General features: G+C 42.2%; 1 protein-coding gene across 2 annotated transcripts; it reads right to left on the bottom strand.

The window, feature by feature from the left end:
* Window positions 1-4985: 4985 nt before the first annotated feature.
* MAT2B (methionine adenosyltransferase 2B) lies at window positions 4986-20048 on the bottom strand. 2 transcript variants are annotated; one of them, XM_010406245.4, is made up of 7 exons: window positions 19954-20048; window positions 14692-14886; window positions 13734-13848; window positions 13289-13441; window positions 10431-10624; window positions 9380-9493; window positions 4986-8347 (listed from the first exon to the last, which is right to left on the bottom strand). In XM_010406245.4, exons 1-7 carry the CDS (start codon window positions 19981-19983, stop codon window positions 8177-8179), a joined length of 972 nt encoding a protein of 323 aa, XP_010404547.2. In that variant the 5' UTR covers window positions 19984-20048; the 3' UTR covers window positions 4986-8176. The 2 variants fall into 2 exon arrangements, with proteins under 2 accessions (XP_010404547.2, XP_039415455.1); XM_039559521.1 differs by lacking the exon at window positions 19954-20048 and adding an exon at window positions 17862-18024.
* Between the last annotated feature and the right edge of the window lie 483 nt (window positions 20049-20531).

A 20531-nucleotide genomic window follows, 5' to 3' on the forward strand; every position in this document is an offset into this window, starting at 1 on the left:
GACAGCAGATGGAAAAAAAAGAATTCTCTTTGTGTGATGAGAAATGTCACCAACTTCTGTCAACCTGCTTTTATTTGAAATCTACTGTATAACTTAGATGTAGTGGGTTCAGTTTGTAAACCAGGCAGAAACACCAATTAAGTGTAGTGGTTTGGTCCAAAATATCCATTACTTACTTATTCTCCTCCTGTGAGATAAGAATTAGGGGAAAGCAAAGTACGCACAAAACTTAAAAGAATATAAAGAAGTTTATTAACAGACCTAAAAGGAAGGAAAAAAAGTCAGACTAAACCTTCAGAACACTTCTCCTCCCCCCACCTTTCTCCCTTCTCCCACTGAGAACATAAGAAGACAACTGTTGGGGTCCCTCCCCTGCCGTGTAGCCCTGGGAGAGGGGCCCTGAGGGCACAGACACGGGGTTTCCCTGCGCCTGCTCAGCCTCGTTCCCATTGGTTGGTTTGTGTTCCCTGCGCGGGCAGAAGGACCCTTGGTCCGGTGACTGTGACAGTTCCTCGACAGAGCTCCGGCCAGGCGGCTGGAGAAATAAACATCTCTCTGAAACAGCTATCAAGAATCTGTCTGTCCATATATATTTCCTTTCCACGGGACTCCTGGTTTGATATATGCGTGTTACAGTATCCACACTGCAACATAATGGTGGTGAATTGTGAGCAGAACAATCCCCGATCCCTAAGCGACTGATTTGTGTGAGTAAACCCTGGAAAACTCTGGATTCCTCTTCTTGGTTTTGTTTTGCTATTCCATATCTAAACTATGGAGGAACCGTGGGAAGACTCTTGGCTTTCAGAGCCGCATATGGACATTTATCTTAAACTTAAAATGATTCTTGAACAACGATTTGTAAATTTTAGTTTGATTCAAGCTCAAAAAGAACTGAAACACTTCCTGGCATGGTTGTTTAAGAACTTTTTCTATGTTTCTTGGGATTTAATTCTTACCAAGGGCTTTTGGAAAACCGTTTGGACACAGTTAATATTTGAGTCAAAATATATGCCGATGGAAGAATATTTTCGTGAATATTATTTAATTACCGAGACTGTTGAGCAATGTCAGGTGTGTCCTAGTGAAGGGAAGCCTGCCTCAGGGACTGTGCGGCCCAGGCCATGTGCACCGAGTGCTCTGCGAGCAGCAGCGAGGCAGTTCCTGCGCGTGGGCGGAGCCACGCGAGCTGCAGTGTCGGTGGCGGAGCGAGGCACGGCGGGAGCAGCGGGACCCAGCAGTGCCCGCCTGGCCCCACACAGCGCGTGGTGGAGCGAGCCCCGTGAATGCCCGACCGAGAGGGGTGGCGCGCGGGCGGCGGCTGGCGGTGGTGGAACGGAGCCGCACCCAGCTGAAAGGCGCGCTGGAGCAGGGCGCGGGGGGGTCGTTGCTCGGGGGCCCGGCCGAGATGCAGCGCCTGGCAGCGGCAGCGAAGCTGCGACCAGAGGAGGCGACGCACGGAGAACTGAGCGGCGCGGCCCGGCCCGGCCCGCGCAGCCCTGAATGCGACCCCGGGAAGAGCGCGCAGGCACCAGCAGCCCCGACAATTCCAACACGGGAGCGACCGAAAGAGAGAGCAAAGACGCAGCGAGACAGAAAACAGCAGCCACTCGAAAAAAGGAAAAAATCATAGTAGCTAAGATCTTAGGGATAGTAAAATGGTATAAAATTAAGCAAAATTATGGTTTTATAACAAGGTGTGACAACCAGCAAGACATATTCGTGCATAGAACTGCTATTAAAAAGAATAACCCTGAAAAATGCATCCCAAGCTTGGGAGATGGAGAGGTGGTGGAATTCAAAATTATACAAGGTAGAAAAGGGTTACAAGCATCGCAGGTCACTGGGCCTGATGGTGTTCCTGTAAAAGGCAGTATATATGCAAAAAATCGTAGTCATGTTAGACAATATCTCCATTGTAAGCCCCCCCTACAGTCTCCCTTTCCTAATCCCACCTTTCCCTTTTGCCCTATGTCTTACTACCCCCAGTGTATTCCCAATCCGTTTTTTCATCCATGGTTTCCCTCACAAAACCATGCTTTTGCCAACTGTTTCCCCAAAAATCCCTTTCCGATGCCGAGTGGGGGATGAAAAGGGGGAGGGAAGAAATTAAACCCTCTCCTGCCTCAGTTTCCCCACAAAGCATGTTCAGAGAGTTCTGTCTCCCTTCTGTCAGCCCTAAGATGTTCCACAGAATCTGTTTGGACATTTAAAGACTCAGGAGGGTGGCTTGTTTTGTTTTGAAACTGTTCTTGTTATGTTTATCCAGTTGTTTTCATTCTCCTTTTATTAAAATAAAACAGGTGAGGTGTTGGGGTCTCCTCCCCCGCCGTGTAGCCCTGGGAGAGGGGCCCTGAGGGCACAGACACGGGGTTTCCCTGCCCCTGCTCAGCCTCGTTCCCATTGGTTGGTTTGTGTTCCCTGCGCGGGCAGAAGGACCCTTGGTCCCGTGACTGGAACAGTTCCTCGGCAGAGCCCCGGCCATGCGGCTGGAGAAATAAACACCTCTGAAACAGCTATCAAGAATTTGTCTGTCCATATATATTTCCATTCCACGGGACGCCTGGTTTGATATATGCATGTTACAGTATCTGCACTGTAACAGACAACCCTTAAGATTTTCAATCAGTTTACCACCACTATAATAATCTTTTTCAGTTCACTTAGAAGAGGAGTCTCTCTTCCTCATGCTATGGAGACATCTCCACAAGAGGTTCTCTCATGGCTTCAATGTCACAACGAGACAGCCACCGTGGTTGGTTCTCTGCCCGCATGTGAGAGTCCCTTCCCCCGATTTACAGCTTTCTCCACAACTGCTTTCAAGGGTCCAGTCTGGAGCTACTGGGGTACCATTTTAAGGTTGAGCTGTTCAGAAACAAAGGTTCTCTTCACCTATCTCTGGGATCATCTTCAGCTCCAGGAACAGAGGCCCTCCTCCTCCCCTGGGAGCAAGGGTCTTCATCACTTTCATCTCCCTCTGTTCAAGCTTATCATCAGATTACAGCTACTTCAACATTTGCTTGTTTCAGCACAGGTACTTTTGCTCACAATTGCGGTTTGAATGCTCCACCCTCCATGCTTCATGGAATTACAATGGGTACTCTGATGTATCATAGTCCATCACCATAGCTTTACAACAGAATTTCAGCTTCTAGGCTTTGAAGCATCTCCTCTTTCTCCTCTCTCAGGGTTTCAGCTCTTCCTTCTTCACTGACTTTGGTGTCTTTATGGTGTTTTCTTCACGTGCCTTCACCCTTCCTTTTCTTTTGACTTGGGAGAGGATTGATGTCTGCAGGCTTCATCTGTTCTGGAGAAAACTTACAGCAGTAAAAGGGTTAATCGCACCCAGGCCCCACAGCTGGAATTCACTTACCGTTATTGGGCACATGATCTTTGCCGGGCAGCGGCCTCAGATGAATTTCGGCCGCACTGGGTGAGGGCTGGCCTGGCCGCACCATGGGGCTGCCTGCGTGGAGCAGGGCTGCGGGGGCTCCGGGGTGGCTGTCTCCCGGCCGGCCCGGCTTGCACTGAGGGGGCTGCACCGGGTGTCCAGCAAGCAGAAGCAGCTGAGATCTCAGCCAAACCGCGCCGAGCAGGGCCCAGCCCGGCCCCGCTGGGCTGCGCTGCGGGCCCCCAGGCACCTGTCCAAAAGCTGGAAACAAGAGAGCTTTCCCGGCTTTGTTCGTTCTTAAATGTGGATCACAGAGGCGTGTCAAGCTTCTTAAGTGGCTTAAAAAAAGTTGCCAATATTCAAACTAGCCAGTTGATTGGTTCTGTTGGGTCTGGAGGAAGCTGTAAGCACCTCTTTGCAAAGAATCACTTCTGGGACTGATGGAGCCCTCTTTAACTAAAAACCCAAACTATGCTAAACCATGACAATAGAGTAGGAAGTGAGAGACACTAAAAGACTGGTTTGAGCTGAAATTAGGTTTTCCTAGAGATTTTAATGTAAAATTCCAAAAAATGTGGCTCTTAATAACCAAAAGGATTTCAAGCATCATCTGATTTTCCTGTTTCATTTTTACCCCATAAACCATGAATCCCAGAGTACTAAAGCAAAATGGACATGTAGAGCTGTGACAATTTTTCTTTCAGTTTTTACAGAACAAATATTAAAGTTTGGAATTTAAGAGAATCTAGAACTCCAGAATCCAGGTATGTCACTTAATACATTTACTTTTTTCTTTTTTGTTTGCAAAATCCTTAGCAAATTGGAAATTTAGAATGCAAGGAGGCAGTTTAAACCTTAAAAGCAAAAACAAACAAAAACCTCAAAACAATGAAAAACTGGCAACAATTTGTTTTATAAATCTAATGGGCTTCGAAGTCCTGCTCTGCACGAAAGTCCTTGGAGATTACCTCACTGGCACTTCCACAGTTTCTACTGAAAAGCAAACACTTCTTACACTTGGGCTTCCCAAAACAACCAAGAAATTTCCTCAAATGATTCACTTGTGGTTGCAAAGAACAACAAAAGTCAGAGGGTCTGCAAAAGCTTACAAGGTTTTATTAGTGAATTACACGCTTGGCATGGAAATTGATACCAGTTAATCCCTAACCTCCTACATAAGCACATAGCAGGGGGTTTTACATAAAGGAGTAGAGTGAAAGGGAAGGGAGAGAGAGGAGGAGAGAGGAAGAAAGGGAGAAGAGATCACCAGTCCTGGCTTCAGAGCTGACCCAGTTGATGGGGTGCCCAGGGTTCTGAGCTTGGTGGGGGTACCTTTCTCTAGGTAAGTTTTCCCTGCCCTGGAGATGAGTTTATCACTTTCCATGCAAATTAGTTGTCATGCAGTCCTGTCAGGTTTAGCGTGCTAGCTCGAAGAGAGCCCAGAGGTCTTAGCGGCAACCCGACTGGTCCTAGGCGGTCCACACAAAAAGAGAGGACGCAGGAGGGGATGAGCTCCTCACCCGAGGGAGCCATCTGTGAGCTGTGTGTGAAGGCATGCAGGCGGACGCGAAGAAGAGACAACGGGGACTCCGTGTAAGTTCCATGCAGAAGGTTTATTTAGGTGAAATGATGTGGGGAGGAGATGGCGAGGCAAAGATCTGAGTGTGTCCAGGGATTTTATAGTAGGGATAGGAAAGGCAGGGATAAGGGATACAGCCAATTGGATACTTGACAGGAGGTGGGGTTGAGGCTAAGGGAACCAATGGAAATAACACCAAGGAGGGACTTAGGGAAGGAACCAATGGGGTGTCGAGTACAACAGAACTTTCTAGAATTAATGCATATTAACTTAGGGGAAATAAATATTAACAAACTTATACATTAAACAGGAAGGGGAAAACATGAACCAATCATACAATATGTAAACTGCAGAACTGGGGGATTATGGGCTCTCACCCTAAATAAGAATGAGGCATTAAACCTCAGGGCCTGACCACAACAGTTTGGTGTCTGTTGGATCTTCAGGGGCCAGGGCGGCTGCAGCCACTTGCACTGCCACACAGTCCATTCTTCCAGACCTTTCTGGAAATGGGTTAGAAAGCTTTGGGGTCTTTTTAAAAAAATGTATGCCCACTTCTGGACCACATTCCTGTGCTTGTGCTGTATGTGTTGTGTATATGTCCAGCAGCCAGAACAAGGACATTTGTCCCAGAAAAGTGCTGTTCAACCCACCCCTGTATGGCCCCTTCACCAGACACCAACAGTCCTTGGCTGACTCTGCAGCCATCCAGCTATCGGTGTTTGAAACACACATTAGCCCCTTCTCTGCTGAGCTTCTACAGCATCGTTGCAGCCTGAACAGAAAATGAGACTTTAAAACCAGTGACTTTTCCTCCTCTATGCCCACTGCTGACAGATAGCAATGAATAAATGAATATAAACCTCCGATAACCCTCAAATGAGGTCTCACGCAGGACTGTGTATTGCCATACTTCCATCACTAACCTGGCAGAAATTGGCACTGCTTCTGTAAAAAGAGGCCTCTCTTTCCTCCCAACACCAAGACTGTATCTCATGCAATCACAATGGTTTTGACCCTAAAAGGTTCCTGGGCCCTTGTTGATGAATACAAACACCTCCAGTGCCACAGAGCCAGAAACAAAGCCAGAGACAAAAAGGGAAGAGTATGGCAAGTTCTTTCAACAGCAACACATTTTTAAAGTGACTGGAAAATGACAGTTCCACTGCCTCTTGCAGTATTTATTGGTGCTGTCTTAGATTTCTAAAACCAAAGGAGGGAAATGTCAGCCAAGGTGTCTGTCCAGTAGCAAAGTGCCTCAAGACTGCAGTCTCCAAGGGGGATGCTGAGGATATGGAACCCCTCTGACAGGCTGTAACTGGACAGTGGAACTTATCTGCTCGGTGGGGAAAAAAAAAGTTCAAATATTTCGATTTTGTCCTCCCAGTAAAATACCTATCTCATCTCAGTTAAGTCCTTTACCTTTGGGAGAAAAGTCATCCTTTTTTCCTTTCTGGTCAAACTGCTCCCTGCAAGGGGAAGGAACATAGAATGTTCCTGATCCAGCCCTGAGGCCCAGGACATTACAGGCTCATATTTTCAATGCCTTCTGTATCTTTTGTGTGTACATTTATCACATCTCCAAGGCAGTGACACTGACAGAGAAACTGATCCAACCTAATCTAACTCTGGAAATAAGTCTTGAATCAGAGAAAAAAACCCTAACACTGAAAGGGCACAGAGATTTCAAGAATTGCAAACATTTATGATTCAGATAAATCCTGATGGTAAAGAAAGAATCAACAACTGTTTCTCATGCTGGCACTGTATATTTATTGTCATTTTGGAGATAGGTTACCATGTGTGTATCAGGACTTCAGAATAAAAACAAATTTGGATTAAGAATGCTTAGCGTATGCCAGTTGAAATGAAATGACTGAACGTAAAGCTGACCCTTACAAGACCTTCAGCTGGTCTATTTTTGTGTGTGTCTCCCCCACACAATTAAAAAAAAAATCTGCACATCTTTCCTTTCCCCTTCATTTCAATAAAAATAAATGAAAAATAAATGACCATCCAATTGCACCTTTACTAGCTTTACTAATAATCTGCTAGCAATATCAGAACATTTATATTGTTGATTCTGCAACTTCAAAAGGAAACAAAGCTTAACAATGTTCTTGCTCCATATTATCTGGCTATTGAGTCCAGCTTTAAGACTAGACTTAAGCAGACTAAAGACTGTCTTATATTAGACTATTGCAGTTCCATTATTATGCTGCAAACCTTCACCACACACACTTTGCTGTTCCAGGACAAGCCGCAGCAGTGCCAGGTCCAACGGTCTGTGCAAAAGCCGCTACAGTGCTACAAATTCTTAAACACCTTTCCTCTCCATCTCCCATGTACTGACTAACAAACATCTTCCATTAATTTAGCCAGCTGGAAATGCTGTCCCCAAAAAGGGAAAGATGAAGATATTTTGTGCTTTCATACAAAAAAGAAACAACCACCCAGTCAAAAAGAAAAAAAAATAATTAAAAAAATCCTCCAATTCCCCACCCAAAAAACCCCCTGGTCAAAACTATTGGTTGCCCATCGTCCCCACCCTCCCCTAGCTTTTATAAGTCACCATGAAAACAAATGCATACAACGTACTGTACAAATACAAAGCTGCAGGCATTCAATTTACAGAACATTCTGAAAATATTTCAAGCATAAAAAGTACACTTGATAATTGCAAAAATAAAGTTTCACTTTTTTAAAAAACATTTTGATCAGAGCAAAACAAACATTTAAGGATTCCTACTTCAGCTTAACTCTCTAAGAACACCACTTTCAGAAGTTAAAAACAAAAAACTCAGGTTTTTGGCAATAAAGTAACTGACCATGTCTTTAATGGAGAAATGGTATATACAACAATGGCACAGACCTTAAGCATCAACAACATATTTCAGCCAAAAGTAAGTGAGCAAGCGATCTGAGTCATTCTTAGCATCACACAGTACTGATTACTAAGAATCTCAACCCACCAAGAACAGATATTAAGTTAAGACTGGTACAAATGGAAGGAAAAATCCATGACATCACATAGGCTCAGTTTTTGTCACTGAACTTTTTTTAGGCTAAATTTCACTAGTGCAAGACCATTTGTTTACCCAATTAAATGAAAGCTCATAAATGCCACAATTTAAGAACACTCATACAAAACTATTTTTTCTTTTAAAAAAGTGCCACATACCATACTTTACTAAAAAAGTTACAAACTAATGGAAGACTGTCTGTCTCCATCTCTTGTCAACAAGGAAAGGCCAAAGTGATTCTCTGATCCCAGCTCGAAATGGCGTTCTCTGACCTATCCCCAGCATCTCCAACTTGGAGCAGTCCAGCTGAGCATTCTTCGGACGAAGAGCGCCCACAACTGGACTATCAGTAATCTGAAAACAGAAGATAAAAAAACCCCCACACCAATAAGTAATGAGAAGAGACAGAATACTTGTATATATACATTAGAACTTTTTCTTCACAGTTTTCTATATAGGCATGTTCCCCTCCTCCCTTCCAACTATTTTGTGGGGTTTTTTTTGATTGGGATTTTTTTGCTATTTGCTTGTTTTGTAGTTAACTTTATTTCAACATGTCAGGCCAGGTGAAGTGTCTTAAGGCAAATTTTTCTTACTCAATTACTGCTACTGTTTGTGTTTTTCTACATTTCATTCATATTTTCACTCTATCGTTATTGTCACAAGGTAAGGAATGCTCCAGAATGTTAATGGAACCACGTCTTGATCAATATACTTGAAGAGAAATAGAGCTGGGCAGAAAAAATTCAGACTAAGTGTTCTCCATTGTTTTTCTTGCCATCTTCCAAATCACATTTCAGTTCCAGCGTTCACCAATTCTGAATTCTTGGAATTTATTTTGTACATAGATAACATCTTACTGACATGTTGTATTCCCACAACATTATCACTATGTCTTTAAGAGTAGTCTCAAATGTCAATAAAACTGCAGGAGACATGTTTTAAACAAAACAAAAATAATTAGTAGTTCTTAAGTGCATGTATTCAGAAATAAATCTGGACATTGCATAGTTTTTACAGAGCCCTACCTTCAAGTTAATGTTCTATAAATCTGTAACAAAAAAGTATGGATTTGCTTGTGACTCAGGGGAACAGTTCAGCAGAAATACCATTACACTACAGACTGGGAAACTGGAGACTGACTGACTGACTAATTTTTCTAATTCAGCAGGTCAAATAGCTGTTGTTCTCCTGAGCTTGATACCAGCCAGCCCCCTGTGACACTGTGTGTCAATTCCCCATGCTTGATACCAGCACATCCAGCTGTGCTGGACATGCACAGCCCATCCTGAAGAGGAAGATCACTTGTACAGCCAGTGGGAGACCTGCTACTTGCAATGCCCAAGCACATCTGTCTGCCTACAGGTCCAACAACATATCACTTACTGGCCTCAAGTGGCTGCTGGGAAGGTTGAAAGCATCTGCAATTGCACATGCCATCTCATACTTAGTCATCTGTTCATTGCCAGACCAGTGAAATGTTCCTTTTATTGATGGGTCCTAAAGAAGAAACAGGAAACACAGATGAAAGGAAGCAGCCACCTGGCCCTCAGGCTAATTCCTGTGCAAGAACTGTGCAGCACTATCATCCAGCAAGACCCTATCCCGAAAGGCACCTTACAGCACCTCAGTGGTGTTCTAGAAACGTCTGTACCCTTTCAGAGAGCACCTGACCAGGGACTGAGACTGGAAATTCGTGTTACTTCTATTTGACCTGACTTTTCACCAACAGCTTATGTTCTGTAGAATGAAGAGGAGGGAAAGGAGCTGCTCACCAACTGAGCAAGGTCAAAGAGCTGGGGAGGAGGAACTCAGCTGTTCACTTAAAAAAGGCAAAAGGCATCACACACATTCTGAATGTTAAACTGCAACCCCTGTACAAGTCCAATCAAACCGACTGCACCATGTCCACGGTCCATATTCTCAAAGTTACCATGTGAAAAAATAAAGGTGGCTGTTTCCTGTTTGATTCTGTAACCTTGCAAAGATGGTAATCTGAAGATGCTCTGGTGAACAAATGCAAAGAAGTAATTCGGTCCCATGGCTTTGTTTTGCCACTTCAGTGTTCTTAATACAATAAACCAAGGGCATCTTTGAGAATTACATTCAACCACCATGGCTTTTTTTAGTTCAAACTAGCAATTTGTAAAAGGCGTATCAGAAAAAGTTAGGCATTTCTAATTCTCTCCTCTATACCAGAAGACACCAAGCAATTTTCAGAAGGTTCTGTCCCATCCCTTCAATCACTTTTGTTTCAAAGACCACAATACCCCCATAGTCATGTAAAGATCCTGCAGTATTACAGCCAGTTCTTTCCTCCCTCCCAGCATTCCAGAAATGCAAGTAGTCCAGGTGATGTGCAGTTCTCAGTTGTTCAGAAGCAAAGCTAAGAACTCAAACTGTTTTCACCTTGCAGAGGCTCATTTCTTGCTCTTACCAGCATTCTCTTCTCTGCTAGTTGTCTGCAAACAGCTGCTACATCCTTGACATTGGTAGGAAATCTCTGTTGCCAGTGGTCCATGTTGGCAGATTTATTACTGAACTGCACTTTATCAAACATAACCGTCACAGCACTCTCCTCCAGTCTTTCCACCTCTCCATACAAGACAGGAATCCTAAGTACTGCGGTTTCTAAAAGAAAGAATATTTTAGTTCATGGGTGGGTACAAAGGCTGCAGCATAATCCAAAAAGTGGTTTGGAAGCATTAAGAAATATGTTGATCATATTAAGCATCTACAAATCACAAATAAAATGCAAGTAGTATGTTGGCTCTCAGAATATAATTTTAATTTATATCAAAACCAGTTTATAAACACCACGATTATATGCATTTATTTTCACTTATGCCATTGATTTCCAGAAAGTTAAGAAGCTTTCATTAGCAGCATAAAAATGCCTGTTTGGATTAGAACAAAAATTAAAAATTAAAAAACCCGACTGCTCTGTGCAGTTACTCCAGCACTCCCCATCCTCACTGGGTAAGAGCAAGGAGACAAATTCTCACCAATCACAAGTCATCAATTCAGCCATCAATTACAAAGATTTTTCACCCATCATGCAGAAACCTCCTGTATAAAGGAGGATATTATTTACCAGAAAAAAAGACATGAACCTTGAAATAAATAAAAAGCTTGACAAATAAGGAATAGGTTCGCAGAACACAATAGTAAATAATGTTAGATTCCAGGACAGTGATTTGAGAAATTAAATTAACAAAATGCAAAGAGAAGCATATTTCATGATGGAATACATCATAGTAGTCTATCTCTGTCATGAAGACTCGAAAAGCCTCTGAAGAGAAATCCAAGGCTATGACAAATTACTTAAAAGTAATAGATAGTTTTGCTGAAAGAGAAAACAAAAAAGTCAGACCTGAAATTAGAAGCTGAAGTCATCAAAATGTTGCAATTCTTAATATATTTGGAGAAAAATGCTATAGTTATTGGCAAGACAAACAGAAAGAGCTAACACGAAAATTGTTCTCACAGAAAAGTAAACCAGAGTAAGTACTTAGACAGGAAAAACAAATAGAAAACCCAACATGACACTGATTGCCTGCTGCTCTAGAAGCATTTATTTGGTCACTCAGCAGGTATGTTCTTCCTCTCTTTAAATACTGGTTGAAACATCTCTTTTTTAATTGCTTTAGAAGTATTCATTCTTTGAGAAGACAATTGCCTTCCTTTTGTTCTCAGCTCTCTGGGACGTAAAGAGGATCAGCCTCATGAATAACCTCCTGAGAACCTCCTGACACTTTGTAGTTTTATAAGCATTACTATACATATATATATTTATAAGCATGTATCCCCTTCTAACCAAAGTAAAGTATCTTTGTGAAAAATTGTTAAACCCACTTACTGGAGATTTTTGCATTGTACAACAGAAATGGACAGGGCAGTTCTTCACACAACTACAGATTTGACCAACAGAATTTTACCTACACCATATCAGCAAATTACTGGTTGGAACACCAGTACATGGAAAATACTTATATTTGTATGAATCAAGAGAACTCATATTTTCAAACACTTTACTCAGCACCACCTCGGCACTCCTCCTGCTAATAATACCACTGCTGCAATCCAGTGCTGCCTGACAGATCCTGCTCCGAAAGTTTACAAAACCAAGCTGCAGTGTTGAGTTGGGGGAAGGGTCTAGCAAGATACCCACAAGTTCTCGGATTTGGTAAAGTCTTATCTTCGTTACCAATCTAGAAGAGGGAGCAAACAGCATCACAGTCAAATTTGGAGATGGTATTTAATGTAGAGGTGGAGTGAGTAACTTGTCATTTAAATTTATTTTTACTTAAATAAGACTTTTCCTATCAAAGTGTTTTTTGACAAAGTTTTTTTCTTACTAGTAATGACAAATCCATCATACATAGCATATATTTACTTACCGGAAGATCATCACACTAATTTATCAATAGCTTGGTTCTCTGGTTGGGAAGCACAGAAGCACAGTGTCAGTATCATACTGACATATCAGAAGCCTCTTCTGCGTGTGCACTGAGATTATTTTCTTCAGAATTTTTGATAAAATACAAGTGCTTCTGTCCTTATAATCTGTGACTGGATACTGACAGTGCACTAACTAGAAACAGCCAAATCTCTCTTTTATACAAGAAATAAATCTTAAATTAAAGGGAACATACTGTTTTCCCTTAAGAAGAATTTTTAAAATTATGTTTGTTTATTTTGAATGCCAAATTTTCATTAAGAAAAGACTTAAACAAATTTTAAAAATCCTGTTGTTTAAAACCATAATATGTTATTAACCTTTTAGAAAGTGTTACAAGCAGTAATCTGACGTGTGCACGTGACTAAAACCAAAATGGGTGGCCTGTTGGCATATGTAATAGAGCAAAACCCAAAGAGTAACAAGACTCCATGTTGATTTGAGCTGTATTATTACTGAATCACAAGTCTGGTTTTCCCTTTAAGTAAACATACATTGAGAACACTTGCAATACATCTCCCTAAATAACTGCAGCTATATATTGAATGAAGTATTTTACCTTTCCTTAGGAACAGCAGATTCACAATAGACAAAGGCTTACAAATGTCCATCAGGGACAGACAAATAACATTAATGAAGATCAGAACAGGTAAGAAATAAAAGCTTTAGTTAAGATATAAGCAAGAGGAATTGCTCATGAGCAAGGAGACCAACTCCTAATCATACTCTTCTCTGAAACTCATTTCCATTGTTTTTCAACTTCACCATTGACTTAAGAGTCTACTAAGCTAATATAAAAATAGAAAGCCTGTATTAAAAATGGTTGAGTGTCTTACCTTCATTGTTTTCCAGAACTGCTTTTTCACCTTCCAATTTGGTTTTACCATATAAATTCAGGGGATTTGGTACATCAGTCTCTTTATATGGAGGGCTTGTTCCATCAAATACATAGTCTGTACTAATGTAGATCAGAAATGCTCCAACTCCAGCTAGGAAGAAAATGTTTATAGATAGTTTATATTAATTTATGCCTTCTTTGAAACATCAATAGACCCTTAAACCAATCTCCCAAGGATCTCATCTTCCATCACATTAATTCCCGCTGCTTTGTCTGTTCCCTGATCCTTCACAGAGTTGCGCACGCTACTCATATTGAAAACAGATCAACAGCACACTGAGGGCAGAAGTGACATTCACACTTACACTACTTGTATTGATGTCCCTGTATAAACAGATGCAGGACTTCAACAAGACACCAAATCCATGAGATGGTCTCCTTACCTGCCTCTTTTGCTAAGTTCGCTGAAGCAGCCACATTGAGCTGAGAAGCAGCATCTGGTTGACTTTCTACAATATCTGGCCTTCTCTCAGCAGCACAGTGCACTATAACATGAGGCTGGAAATTAAAGACTAATTTTAAACAACCCACATGTCAAGAGATGGCAGTTACACCCTAACTCTAGCGATGACACCCCTCAGGCAAAACTAAGTAATAAAAAATAGCATTGTTATTTTTAATTACAGCATTCTGAGGCACACCTTTTCCTTAGTATTTTTTTACAATACAGACATGCTGTTACAAGATACCAAAACCATTTATCATTAATTGTGCAATTATGGTCTTCAGTAGCTTTGATTTTACAGCAAGCTTGAAGTTGTGGGGTTTTTTTCTTTTTAACTCTGTATAGTAAAATATATATTAATATAAGACATATCTCTCACACACACAAGGGTACTAAAAATTTTTAGGTAAGCTATTTACACATGGCTTATTTGACATATGCAGATTATTAAGATGACATTTAAGATTATTTTATAGAATAGCACCCTGTATAATGTATTTCAGGTTTTACATATACCTCTTGGCACTTAGACTGAAAAAGCAGTGAACACTGCACACTACACCGAGTTACTGCTGCTGTATTCAAATACTCCTCCACTTCCCCAGAACTGTGTATTAACACATTACCGTGTCAATAACCCACACATATCTTTTCCTTTCCTTTCCAGTGTCCTGGCATGTACAGCTGTGCCTGCAGCCTAACTGTAGTGAGCACAGCAAAGGCCAGAGCTGTCTGTACCTACAGAGCAAACCTCTGCTCTGGGTGGGGCAGAACACGCAGCCGCACCTTTGTCAGAGTTCTGCCAAAGCACTAGCCCCACTCATGCTCCAGAACTCAGCAGCACTATCAGCTGACTACTGGACCCCTCCCATCCACTTTATACTCCAGAAACTTACCTGAAAATCATGGATAATGTCATGAACTGCAATAGAGTCCAGAAGATTAATTTGTTCAAATCTGGGCTGAGCTCTCCTGTATCCACAGCCAACTGCATTCCAATTATTTTCATTGAATTCTTTAAACACAGCTCTGCCAAGAAGTCCTGTAGCACCAGTGATCAAAACTCGCCTACTGGGAATGTCAACATCTTCCTAGGGAAATGACAACAGGAAAAGTTTTGTTTCTAGTGTAATTTTTCACTGTTTTTTCTTCAAAAGTATGCAAGGCTACAGTCAGAGGCTACTGTATTAAAAAAGCTTCTCCTGAGTCTTTTGGAGTGTCTCATGGAACACCAACGTCTGGGAACACCAATACTGCAGCCAGTCAGCTATTTAACCATATATTCAAAGATAATGAAAACAAAATTTCAGTGAGAAACTCATTTACTTCTACAACAATCCAAACCACTAGTGAAGACAGAATTTTAAGTTCATTCAAAAGCTGATAACTTGGTGCAATCTGAAAGGAGGGAAATAACTTCTTTAGAAAATGGACCCCAAAGATGTGACATTTAAGGTCCAAATCCTAGAACAAATAATTCTGGATAGACTGTGCCTATTAAAACCTGCAGCAATACAATATAACTTACTGTAGTAATTAAAGACTTGAATTTTATTATTAAATAGAAGAGTAATTCATTGTTATTCAACACAATAGTCTAATACTAAGTAAAATCAAGATACAAAATGCATCTGGAAGTGATTTGACAATTTCAGCTCTCAATCTATACAACAAACTAAAGCTGTACTTCAGCTGCTGCACATTTCGGTACGTGGGACAGCTGCGAACATCAGCATACACAAACTTCATCCCACCTCTCACTAGAACATACCAGTTTTTCAAGACAGCAAACACAAGACCCATGTCTGTCTCTGCAACTTTATTTTCCTTTAATGCTTTCTGTCTGTATCTGCCAGGAATAAACCCAAAAACTGCCTGCTAAAAACAAAAATGAAAGCATATCTTTACCATGCCTGTGCAGAAAAAACTTTGGTTGTGCAGAACCCATAAATCTTGCATTTCCTGTCCACTTTACACACAAGGACAATTTGTGGCAACTTAACCATAATTCTGTACATCACAGAATGCTTTCTGCTATGCAATCTCAGCAGCCCAATAATTTCTAAGCATCGTACCAGACTATTACTCTTTGATTGCAGCACAGGAAGCCACAGCACTCCCAAATTACTGTCTTTCACCCTTGAAGTTACAAAGCTTTTGTTCCATAAGGGTATATACAGAGGGGCCCGATGGAAACAGCCTACCCCAAAACAATTGTTTCAAGTTCCCTGCACAGCACATGCATTTTTCTCAACTCTAAACCTCCAGATGAAGGCTGGCTTATTCCCATTAGTACTGGAAGAAAATTAGTAATTTACATCTGGACAGTTGCCAGAAAATGACAGACTGCAGCAAGTGATGTTTCAAAAAGTTACTTTTATCCTTAAATTTTACCTGAGAACACAAGCTGATTGACCATTTTTAAGACTACCCAGGCTTCTCAAACAGCACAAGCAAGAACACGCAACTACTATTTTCTTCAGTACTTCTTTTCTTAGCAAAGTCTGCACAAAGTGTCACAGAACCTATGATCAGGGCTTCTACAGCCAATAAATACCCGCTAATAAATATCCAACACTTGCTGCAGAACAGAGTCGAAAGGTTCTCTAAAAACGTCACTGAACATCTTCAGTAAGTAGAAAGTGACCAACACAAAACAAAGTATCATTTGCAAAATCTGACGTTTTTAAGCCTCATTCATCTAAGTTTATTTTACATATCTTAAAGAGGATGTTACATCAGCAGTACAGCTTGAACTAGATACAAACACAGCTTTCACCAAGCACAGCTTGCATGCTGTTGCTGTTATCTGCAAGACTAATTGATTCCAGTCACTTGTTTCTGAAAGAGCAATACAAATGATAGATGTTTCTCATAAATCCAACACCAAATAATTACCAGTTTGAACCTCTTCTTGCCAGAAGTTTTAACAATCTGGTGATACAAAACCTGCACAGATGAACTCTTTCTGTGTATGCTACCTTGCTCCCTCAAAGGACATCACCCAGCTGCAGGACCATTTCTGTGGTCTACAGCACTACTGAATCACTGTGCAATTTTGAGCTTTATGATGAACCATCCAATTGAATGTTATCTGATGTCCATATTCACCAAGAATAATAAAAAAGTATTGTGTTTAGAAGTCTCATTCACATAAAAATAAACAAGCCACAGCATTATCAGATTAAAAAATAGAATTTGTGAGACACCAGATCACTTTGTAGACACTACCGAAACATAAAATAACAGTATAACTTATAAAAAGAGCAAAACGTGATGCATTTCAAGTTGAAAACCAGAAAACAAGTACTTATAAAGTTTTTCATAAAGATTTTCAAGGTTTATATTTTTATTTAGAAAATCATTATGAACTCAAACCACCAATTTTAAGGAATGGCCACTAAAGCCCGGAAGTTACTGGTATAACAGATTTACAGCATAACAGGATGAGATACAAGTCACTACAGGGAAGGGAGCATGAGACCGAACTCTCTCCGCTCTGACATCCTCTGCAGTCACAGAAAGCAAAAGGCAAACCCTGGGGCTTTCCAAAGGCTCGCAATGACAAGTGAAGTTACATTCGCGTTGCCAGAAGTTGTTCTGCCTTTCCCTACACGCCCAACCCTCATTGCTGCGGTAGCTCACGTACACCTGTGGGGCACCACCGACACCGCCCGGGACAGCAGGCAGGGACGCGCCTCCCAGAGGATTCTCCTATGTGGAATCACCGCACGGGGTCTCTATCACCGAGCCCTTTCCTGTGCCACGGGCCCACCGAGACCGGAGCCGCGACCCCCGAGCACTGCGGGCTGCCGAGCACAACATCTCCGTGGCCATTCCAGCGACGCTGTGCGGATACAAAATGACCCGACTCTCGGAGCCCGCGGGCGCTCCCAGCTGCGGTTCTCAGGTACCCGCGGCCCCTCAGGGCGCAGCTCCAGCGGCCGCGGCCCCCCAGGCCCGGCCCCGTCACGAACGCGTCAGCGCTCCGGGCCTGCCCGCCCGGCCCCGCGCTGCACAGCGGCACAGCCGTCCCACGGCGGACTGCCGGCTCCGCCGCCCTCACCTCCACGAGTTCGCAGCGTCCCGGCGCGAAGCGGATCCTGAGCTCCTTCTCCCGGCCGACCATGGCGGGGCCGGGCCAGGCCTGGTCGCGCTCCGCGCCCGCGGCTCGCCCGGCGCTGCGCGAGGGAGGCTCCGCGCCCGTGCTCAGCGCCGCGCGACAGGGGGCGCCCTCGCCCCGGCGCGCGCGCCCAGCGCACGCGCCGCCGGCCGCCGCGCACTCATTGGCTGGGGCGTGCCGGAGGGGGCGGGGCCAAGACGGGGATTTAAAGGGGCAGGCGCAGTCTCGGGGGGCAAGAGGGGCCCGCGCGTGGCGGGAGGGGAGAGCGGCGGGACGCGCAGGGGGACGATACAAACTGTGAGGGACTGCAGCAAGCCCGCCCAGCGGCTCAAAGCCTCAAAGTGTCTTGGCAACAGCGCCTAGCATTTAGAAACACAGAGGCGATGCCGACTCCTAACGCTTCTGGCCTCAGGACAGAGAAGGGAAGCAGAGGGAGCCTGTGGTCCCGGGGCACCACAAGCGCCGGGCTGCCGTAGCTGCAGGGCTGGCTCCTCTTTTCAGGTTCATGGTGCTTTAAACAATAATAAAAGTTACTGCAGCAATCACGTGTGTCGCTGAATTTTAACATTGGACCAAAGTTCGCCTATTGAAACTGAACTTTCTATTGTGATTTTTCATTTGTGAAAAACAAAGTGAACTGCAGAATTAGACCAAAATATCATATTACCCTGCATATAGGTCCGTCACATATTCACTAAAAATTACTTAATTTCTCTTTTTAGAATGGTGGAAAATAAGCATTTTCAATCTGCCTTTATCCAGAGTTAAATGTAAAAGCAACTGGTAAATCCCACAGAGAAGGGGAGGGTTGTTTTTGAGAAAACGAGCACTGCTTACAGTACTCATCCTACGTGTATCATTACATGCTTACAAGGTGACAAATTTGATTTCTTTTAATACAAGTTTTGAAGGTAACAGGATACTGTATACAAAGTGTTACTGTACCATTTCTGTCCCACAAAGGCAGAGACTGGGCCTAGCATTTTTTTAGCAGGAGAACTTAAGTAGATGCATAAAAACTACCAGCCAAAACTCACTGTAGCTACATTCACACTTACTTGTATCTACCCCGATGAATTTATTTCAACTTGACTTGATTAAAAGAGTTTTAATTGGTAGTACTCAATGAAGAAAAGCAGAAAAGTCTACCTAAATTTAATAGCATCATACTAAATTTAATACAATATTGTAAATGACCTTTATTTATGGCAAACAACTAACATTTAAAGGACAAAAAGGTGTATATATATAAAAAAATTAAAATAAACCACTTCAGCTAGTTTCTGCCTTCATGGAATGCAGATGCCCTTTTTCCCTCTGTAACAAGCTATTGACATTTAATTCCCTTCCATTAACCTTAGAATTCTATTTCAAAATATCAGTAATTCATAACTTGAAATCAGGAAGAAAAATCTACAAAAAAATACCAAACTGTTTATCAGCATGGAGGTAAGAACTCCCAGTACACCTGATGTCACATCTCCTCCTCCCAACACAGCCTGGAAGAGCTCCCTGTGTTCTTAACAAAAACCATGATGTGGAAATAAAAATTTTGTCTTCCAGGCTCAGAGCAGGAAGAAAATAGCAAAAGCATGAGCCCTGAAATCTCAAGCTACAATCATCAATCAGCCTGTAAAATATGTCACCAGAATAAGTTAAATTATATATAGTTTTTGTATCTTTATTATATAATATAATCTATTTTTTCCTCAAATATTTACCTTGAGTTCTGTAGTGTTCTACCTATACTTTCAATTTCTTTATTATTGTCACATTCACTTTGTGAAACACTACGATTTCATGGAACAGCTAAATAAAAATGCTATTGTTGTCTAGCTCACAGTCAGTTAAGCATAATGCATCCGTGGGTGACTAAATGGACCACTCATTAAATTAACATTTCAGACTGTAATTCACAGAGACTAAAGCATAATTAAGTCTCTCTCTCCCTCTCTCGTCCTCCTGTTTCCTTTTCCCTTGATTTTGTAATCAAAGTGTGGTAGCAACCTGTTAATGCAAATATCCAGAGCCTTACCTGCTCCATTTCCAGCAGCATTTCAGGCATTGCCAAACCACAGAGGGAATTACCAGCCTAGGAAATCACTGCAGTTCAACTGTGCACTTATTCCTTTGCTGTGCCTGCAGAGCACATGGACTGAGAGCAGCACTGGCTCTGCTGACCTATGAAACCAAAACACAAATCCAAGCCCTACATCACGTGTGGCTCTGAATCCTGTTAAGCTTTTGGTCTGGTCCCAGTGGTACCATTTAAGCAGCTCAGTATGAGCTTAAATTTTTACCTCATAACAGCCAGCATGAGCAAGCACAGCCATTGTGTGTGTAAGATCCATTCAAAGCACTGGCACTGAGTCTTATACAGTTTGTCTTTTATAGCAAACAGTGGGAGGGTTCTAATTAGGTCAGGCAGGTTGAGAATTCTAAGAGCTCTTCATTTTACATTTTAACTAAACACAGCCCAGCTCTTGCTACAATACAGCAAGATGAATGATCAGAGAAATAACTTTGTGTTAAATCATGGATTTTTCAATTAAAAAAAAAATCTTCTGCAACATGAAAGTAATGGATTCCTGCAGTGAATACATAAGTCAGTTG

This window comes from Corvus cornix, chromosome 13 (genome assembly GCF_000738735.6).
Source record: "Corvus cornix cornix isolate S_Up_H32 chromosome 13, ASM73873v5, whole genome shotgun sequence".
NCBI classification, from domain to species: Eukaryota; Metazoa; Chordata; class Aves; order Passeriformes; family Corvidae; genus Corvus; species Corvus cornix.